Source organism: Antechinus flavipes, chromosome 1 (genome assembly GCF_016432865.1).
Source record: "Antechinus flavipes isolate AdamAnt ecotype Samford, QLD, Australia chromosome 1, AdamAnt_v2, whole genome shotgun sequence".
In the NCBI taxonomy this organism is placed as follows: Eukaryota; Metazoa; Chordata; class Mammalia; order Dasyuromorphia; family Dasyuridae; genus Antechinus; species Antechinus flavipes.
This window is the reverse complement of record NC_067398.1, coordinates 449923724-449931936: the sequence shown is the minus strand read 5'-3', so window position 1 is coordinate 449931936 and position 8213 is coordinate 449923724. Positions and strand designations below refer to the sequence as shown.

Here is an 8213-nt window from a genome sequence, read left to right as displayed (position 1 = left end):
TATAGGTTATTGCAGTCCAGAACCGTGGTTCTTTTAGGTTATTCAGAGAAAGTCGAATGTAACTCCTGTCTATCCTGTGGGTGTTACCTCCCTGACCTTCCTAGAAATATCACCATATATCTCCAATTCTCTGGTTGAAGGAGGGGAAGAAATAATTCTTTAACTTAGAAAAAGGGAGCTTATTGTTAACATTTTCGTCCCCATTCCCTCCCTCCCTCCCCCAGAACAAGTGTCTAAAGAATAATCCAATTAAATTGATTAGTCAGTCCCTCGATTTAAGCTGTAGTTCCACATAATCTGCTGGCTGTCGAAACATCTTTGGTGTCAGCGTCTGGTCTTCCTGAAACCACGAATGGCCAAGTCTGCAATAAAAGTGATTCAATATATTAGAACAAGAGCTAACTATCTAATGCTATTTACTCCTAATTGACTGAGTTTAATCTGCAGGTGTTTGTTGTCGCTCAGTGATTTTGGCTTAATTTATTCCTTGCGAACACTACAAAAGCCTTTGTCTAAAATCTGTTTTTAAATCTTTGTGTGAGGTCCTTATTCGAGAATTTATTAATTTATGTACTTCATTTTATTTGAGATCTTCAAAATAAAAGAGAGGTCAAGTTTTCAACCTGTCTTTTCATAGTGTAAACTCTGGAAAGCTTGGTGTTCTTGAAGTGGGCGAACTGAATATAGCCCATTCTCAAACTGAGGATTGGCTTTTCTGGGAGGGACTTTCCGAAAAGCTCATTTCTAACAGTGTAAGAGAAGGGGGGGCGGGGGGAAGAGAACTATCTGCTTTTTAGAGTTCTAACTTTTCCTTATTCCCCTAGAGACACATCCTAAATAATCAGCATAACATCTAAGGGGAAGGAGAGATAATCAACTGGAAAGAGTCAGGTGGAGCAATTTGCAATGCAAGATTTCTGCAGCATAGTGGACTGAGTTCTAACTGAAAATTAGACCGGAACTATTAAATCAGCCAAACATGAGGTCACTGGAAGTAGCGTTGCACACAGTGTACAAAACAACAAAACGATGAGAGCATAACAATAATTTGAGTGGTTTTTCGAGGGGGTTGGTTGGTTGGTAGGGTGGATCGCTTTCCTCAATTTCGAGGAAGTAAATTTCTCCAAGTCACAGAATTCCTATTCTTAGTTGAAGAAGCAACCCTTATTTATCTTCTCTACATTCCCCAAACCAAACTCAATCTTTCTTCGAAGTCTCTCCCCCTAGAACTAGAATTCTCCTCTTGTCCCGCCATCCCCACACTTCCCAAAAACTGCAGTGTGCTGGAAATCTAGGCAAGGAAAACTCCAGAATTGGAGGGGAGGGTAACTTGTTTTCTGCCCTCTTACCAGATTCACGGGATGCACGTAGCCGTTCTCGTATCTGTCTTCCTGCAGCAGCTGCCGGAGATGCGCTATATAGCTGGAGGCCAGTCTGAGTGTATCCAGTTTGGAAAGTTTGGTATCAGGGGGTACCCAAGGCAAGCTGGTCTTAAGCCTGGAGAAGGCTTTGCTCAACACTCGCATCCTTGCTCTTTCTCTGGCATTGGCCGCGTTTCTTTGAGATTGCTTGCATTCAGCAGATGAGCCCTTGGGTAGCAGAGACTTCTTGGGGCAGTTGCTCCCGCTTCCGCTGCTGCTGCTATTGCAGCCTCCGCCACCGCTCCCGGCAGCTCCCCGAGTCCGTTTCCTCTTGCAACTACCGCTAGCCGCGCGGGGTGCTCCCAGGGTGCAAGTTTCCTCCTCTACGTCCTCGTCTTCGTCCTCTTCTGCAGACGTATTGTCCGCAGAGGGGTAAAGTTCGCTGTTGCTGCGTCCTCGGCGAGGCTGCCTCTTGGAGGATGTCGTGGGTGTGTACGGCAGCTGCAGCCCACGCAACTCCATGTCAGGCAGCTCCTCAGGGTCGCTCACTGAGCCAGTAGACATCACGTCAGCCGAGCCCTTTAGGAGCTTCAGAATCCCTCTTGACCTCCACTCCAAGCCACCCAGTCCTTTTCCTTCCCCCAAATTCCCTCAAACGCTACACAGCAGGGAGGGCAGTCAGCACATAGGGCGATGGCTGGGAACCCAGGAGCGGACGTAGACACGGACACCTTGGTCAGAAACGTGCGCTCGAGGGAGAAACTGAGCGTAACAAAGAGAAAACTGAGGCTCGGACAACTAGCTCGGTTGAGATGTGCGGAGGGCTTACTTTTTTGACAGGAGAATTTATCCACAACTTTCGGAGCAAACCATCTGGGAGAAAGAAGAGGGGGATAGACAGGGTGGGGCGGCAAGGGGTGGGGACCAGTATACTATTAGCAAAAGGAGAGACTGGTGGGCGGGAACGCAGACCACTCTGGCCGCTCCCCCTGCCCAGGGGTGGTCCCCTGGGGAAACTGTTAGGAACCAGGAGCAAGCTGTGCTTTATCTTGGCCTTCGGACTGAGAAAGTCTTCCAGCAAACCATTCATTCATTCAGTCCCTCTGATCAGCTCTAATGTTACAGCTGGAGCTAGAGCCCAGCTAGCCCAGGAGAAAGCAGGGTGAAGGGGGAGGGAAAAAAAAAAAAAACTGGAGCAAAAATTTCTATAACCAAGAATCCCTGACCATTATAAAATTTGTCTTCCTCTGTCTTCCCCCCCCCCCAGCACTTTTAAAACAAAGAGTCGTCTCTATAGTCTATGTTTAAGTTCTCTTAGGTGGACTGATGGTCTGACATTTACTAGCTCTGTCTTTGGGGGTAATCATTTAAACTCTTTGGACCTCAATTCCCTTCTCGGTAAAACGAGGAAGAAACTACTTGCATTACCTTCCTTGCTGGGTTGATGTTAATGTGAAAACTTTTATAAGCCTTAAAGTGATATAAGTCTGGGGAAAAACATGCACACATGGCTATATGGAAAAGCATTAAACCTTGCTTTGAATTCTAGCTTTACAGCTTAGTAACTATGTGACCTTGGACAATTAACTTCCCATGTTCTAGACCTGTTTGAAGGATGATGGAGAATGAAGGAAATAGTTTAAATGATTTCTAAAGCCTTTATCCATTCTTAAATCCTAAGATCTTTGATATGTGAGTAGTGTCTCTCCCTTTTCTTTCCCCTACACCTAAACTGAGAATGTTTGGTTTATTTTCTTGACAGATGATACTAAGTTTTAGGACTGGAGGGCTTAGAAACCATTTAGTCTAATGCTTTCATTTTAAAGATATGAGAACTGAGAATCAGAGAGGCTCAAGCTTACACAGCAATAGTAACTGAGAGAATGGGGTTTGACTTATGAACAATGCATTGGAATTTCATTTCTGAAATGCAAAAAACACATGATGTTTTCACCCTATTCACTAGAATCTAGAGAAGACACACAGACGTGTGTGTATAAATTTAAAAATACTATCATAATATTCACCAAAATTTTTTTGAACACTTGCCAGGTGCAGGACTCATCAGCAAAAACATTCATCTGATTAAGAACTAGAGAAAGATAGTTTTGCTTTCTTGCATTTTCCTATAAACAGACTCAATATATTTTTCTTCCTTTGCAACATTGTTTTATGTAAAGCTAAGTAGAGCATTTATTTACCAAATATAGTTAATGAAGGTAGTGTTAGCCCTAACACTGGCCTGATATTTCCAATTTGACTTTGGTGGGTATTTATACTTTGTAATTTCCTCAGTCCTCCCTGAAAAGAAAGGGAGGAAGGATTTCTCAACATCTAGGGATGTTCGAAGATAGAATTAATTGTCTCACAAGGTAATGACTTTCGGTCACTGGTGCTACTCAAGTAGTATCAAAAAGAACAGTTGAGGGATGTTATTCAGGAGGGTTAATGGGCGTTTGGAATCTTTGAGGTTCCTTCCAATTTAGAGATTTGTAGATGCTATGAAACTAAAATAGTGGAACAAGGAGAGAGGCAGATTTGAGAAACCAGTAAAATCTACCTTTGACTGGTATTGACTGTATGATGGGTAGGTAATAAACTCTCGGTGGTGGAGCAAGACGCCAACCGGTGGAGATGGAGGAAGTTTTCTCATCCTGGAGTTGCCTATATGGAAGAAATCAGGGATCAAGCCTCTATTTCTATCTTTGGAAGGAAGAATGATCTTAAATGTAGTGGAAGGGGAAAACTACATTAAAAAACTATCTGCCCAGGAAAACAAAGCTATTTATTTCCTCGTTGGCACTATAAAGTTAGTGCAAAAATAACAGACCAAAAACACAAGACAAAGTTAAAACGAACCGACAAATTGCATAAGAGGTGAAAGCTCAGCTGCGACCTTACTGATTAGATATCGTTTCATTTTAGCTTCTGGTGTCCCTTTCTCGATATTGCCTTGATTTTTCACATTGTCAACTTTTTGAGTTTCTACTATAGCTTTTACCTACTGCTGCATTTGGCAGAGTTCGAGCGGACAGTAGGATGGAGAATTGTTTCTTCAGAAAGTTAGCTCAGTAAAGGAGTCGTTCACCTGCCCTTTCTGTTAGAGAAAGCTCGGCGAGGATACAGTTGTAACCAGAGATCCTGGCTGGAAGCTGAGGCGCGCACAGCGAGCGCTTAGTCTGGTTGAGATCCAGGAGGGAGGGGGAAGGAGCACAAAAAGATTCCAGGCGATTGCTCAGTCCAGTTATACTCATCGCCTAAAACTGCCACAAAATTATCACTATAAATATATACAGACTCTAACGCATTAGGCGCAGATATATAGGTTTTAAAATCTAGGTTGTTTATACAGGTGCGGAACGAAGTATTTTCTTTAGGAAAGATTAATGGAGGAGAGAGTGCTAGATTTTTCTAAACAGTCCCGAGAATGGTACCCAACCTTAAACTCCATACTGGTCATACTCACTTTCTTATTCTTGAAAAAATAGATTGACCCTAGCATATCCGTTGCATTTTTTCCCGCCATAGAATTCAACCCCTTTTAAAAGAAAGCACAGTAACGACTTTTCACTTTCATACATCTTCTTAAAGTTAGCCACATTTTCAAGTACGTTCCTTTTAATAGAAAAGTTTGTCAATTTCATTTTGACTAGAGTTAAAAAAAAAAAAAAAAGAAAAGAAAAGAAAAGAAAAGAAAGAAACCCCCAAATCGGCTGTGTCTTTCCTTGGGTAGTGGATTTCAGTACTTACTGATGATGCTTTTAGAGAGCTCTTTGTGGTTTTCAATTGGCTTTCTCGCGTTACTTCTTTTGCTCAGAAGCCTAGATTGTTACTGCTTACGTATGGAATAAAGTCCAAACTTTGTGGAATCTTCTGCTTAATTCACTAGCAGTACTGTATCTTGATTGATTTATAGACACATTTATTTACATACGTAGCAACTTCCTTACTAGACTTCAAGCTCCAAGAAGGCAGGAGTCATGTGGTATTTAATCTCGTCTTCTTTAGCGAACAGGTCACCTTTTGACATAGTGGATAACGGGCTGAATCTCGAGTCCGGAAGATGCTGGTTGAAGTCTTGTGTATGATGCATTCTGCCTGCGTGACTAGGAAACTATCTACGCCTTTAAATGACTAATGCTCTTCATTGAAGAGCCTTTCCTCTATGGAGTTCCATATCTTGATGAAATTTCAGATCTGGATCGTCCCAGGTCATTATTCTTTTCCCCTCCACTCTCCCCCCCTCCCCCAACCTTTCCCCCGACTCAGAATTCGCACAATGGTTCTTTGATAAATGTTCATTGATTTTAATTTTAATTCCACACAACCCTACGAGACAGGTAAGAATTCTCTCTCTTCCTTGCCTCCTTTCCTTTCCTTTTAAAAAGTTTCAGAGAGGTAATTACAAGACAAGGATTATTGAGAGATCATTGGATTCAGAGCAGAGGAACTGTAAGAATCTTGACTCTGCCACCTGTGTGACCTAGAGCAAAAGTCGCTTGACCTCTGAGCCTTAATTTCTCACCAGTAAAAGGGGAGGAGTGAACTGGGCGACCTCTAAGGCTTCTTGCAGCTCTAAATATATGATTCTCCTAGAGTCAGAGAACCAACTAGAAGCAGCTTCTGCAGCTAGCACTTTCAAGGTTCCATATTCAACTTCCAGTTTTCAATAAAAGCAAGTTAATTTTCACCAATGCTATTTGTTTCTGCTTTGCTGTAGTGATTCCTTGCTTTTCTATACTAAACTTCTCTCAGGGCAGCAGATACATGCCTGATATCAGCTGAGTCTTATGCAAGTATTACAGATTTGAATGATTTAGCATGTATAACATGAGTGAAGTATATGGTTTTCTTTCCCTCTTGCCTTGTTTTCAGATCTCTTGTCCTTCTTAAGTCTCAGTTCCCTCATCTGGAAGGGTGGGGATAATACTACTTACACTAGTCCACTAGAGACCTGCCAGAGAAGGGAACAATTTGTACAGTTGAAATCGATGATACATATGAATTAATGCCAGAATAGGAAAGATGAAGTTTATTATTATGAATTGCTGAGATTGCAAGTAATGATTATTGGTGAATAATAGCCAGATCATTAATCTAAATTTCCACCTTCTCTTTTGTATATAATCAGATAATCTGAAAGGTACTTTAAACAGCTAGAGATATTACTACTGAAGGGGTTAAAAAAAAAGATGACCTTATGTTGCAAACTGACAGTGGCACCTATTGAGAACCACTAAATTGAGTTTATACTTCATCTCATTTGAATCTTAATCATTTCCTTTCTGAATGAAGGGAATCACTAGATCATAGATCTCAAGCTCAAAGAAACCTTAAATGTCTTCTAGTCTCACTTCATATTAGAGATAAAGAAATTGAGACTTGCATATGTTACACAGCTAATAAATGTCAGAGTGATATGAACCCATGCCTTCTAAATGGCAAGTCCTTAACTCTGTTGTCTAATGAACAGCTTCTCAGAGCAGCACAATTATAAAAATAATTTCTGGGGATTTTCTTGTATAGCCTGGGGGTGGGTGGGAGAATAACAAAACAAAACCAATAATGCAAAAAACACTTTTTCTCTGAATTGCAACTGCACCCTGTCTGTGAGAAAGAGTGCAGTAGGCTCCTACTAAAAAAAAAAAAAAAAAAAAAAGAAAGAAAGAAAAAAGAAACTTCACACATCTGATACTGTCATTAGTTGCAGAACCAGTACCTGCTAAAATTCATGATGGTGGAACATAAAGATTCAATAGATTAAAAAAAAATAAGAGCTTCTGGGTTTGGCATCAGACTAGATCTGAATTCACATCTTGACAAATCAGATATGTGACCCTGGGCCATTAAAATAGTAATGGTAATTTGGGAAGACCTATCTCACAGAATTTGAGAGAGGATCAAGTGATCACATGTATATTAAACATAAGTACATTTTTAAAACCTTAAAGTCACAAGCAAATATTTAGTTTGGAAGCTGCAAAGCACATTAGACATCTTTTAATGGAATCTTCTTACAGTATAACCCTTGAAAGCAAGGTTTAGTCAGAGAGAGAGAGAGAGAGAGAGAGATGAAATTAATCTAAAGTTACATAGTTTCCCAGTGACAACAAGAAGACTAAATAGGGCAACTAGGTGGCATGGTGGATAGAGAATTAGATTTGAAAGCAGAGAGACATTTTTAGGAGTTCAAATCCAGCATCTGATACTTACTAACTGAGGGACCCAGTTATTTCACTTTTTGCCTCAGTTTCCTCTACTGGAGAGCTGGGAAAAGAAATGAGAAATAATTCCCTTATCTTTGCCAAGAAAACCCTAAATGGAATCACAAACAGTAGCTACTGGTACTCAATAACAACTTGATTTCCAGCTTTTTTTTTTTTTTTTTCACTGTTTATCAAGACTTCATTAGGGATTCCAGGACAGGAAGAATAACAACTTGCCTAAATCCCATCAAATAGAATTCTCTTTCAAAGGTTTTCTTGTATTGAGGATACCAAATAGTTTCTTAGGATAGAAGATGCTCAGAGAGAAGCTCCCACCCTAAAAGTGCCTAGATTGGGGCAAAAATAGTCATATAGTCCAATGTCAGATCAGTTTCAGAAACACAGGTTTGGATTTTTCTCTACTTGAAGAAACTAGAAAAATATTCGATACATAAAAGAAGTGCTGAAGAGGAAAAAGTATTTTCTAAGATATTTAGAGAATACTTCTCTCTTTTTTTTAAAATCCTCAACTCTTTGAAAGTTGGCGATTAGGCAATTAGTACATATTTGATGAACTGAAATTGAGTTTGGCATGAATTTTACCTCCTCCAAGAAAAAACCCTCATCCAGGCACAGAGGTGAACAG

At 40.5% G+C, this 8213-nt stretch overlaps 1 protein-coding gene across 1 annotated transcript; it reads right to left on the bottom strand.

The window, feature by feature from the left end:
• Window positions 1-244: 244 nt before the first annotated feature.
• On the bottom strand, window positions 245-1954 carry MSC (musculin). The gene is made up of 2 exons (XM_051998695.1): window positions 1350-1954; window positions 245-362 (listed from the first exon to the last, which is right to left on the bottom strand). The coding sequence occupies exons 1-2, from the start codon at window positions 1923-1925 to the stop codon at window positions 276-278; spliced, it is 663 nt and encodes a 220-aa protein (XP_051854655.1). The 5' UTR covers window positions 1926-1954; the 3' UTR covers window positions 245-275.
• Window positions 1955-8213: the final 6259 nt, after the last annotated feature.

What these genes read in the sequence shown, in the direction of transcription:
- MSC (XM_051998695.1), bottom strand. Translation starts at nt 1,925, where the DNA reads ATGTCTACTGGCTCAGTGAGCGACCCTGAGGAGCTGCCTGACATGGAG. An exon ending in ACGTGCATCCCGTGAATCTG is followed by an intron (nt 363 to 1,349) that starts GTAAGAGGGCAG and finishes CTTTTATTGCAG; the next exon opens with ACTTGGCCATTCGTGGTTTC.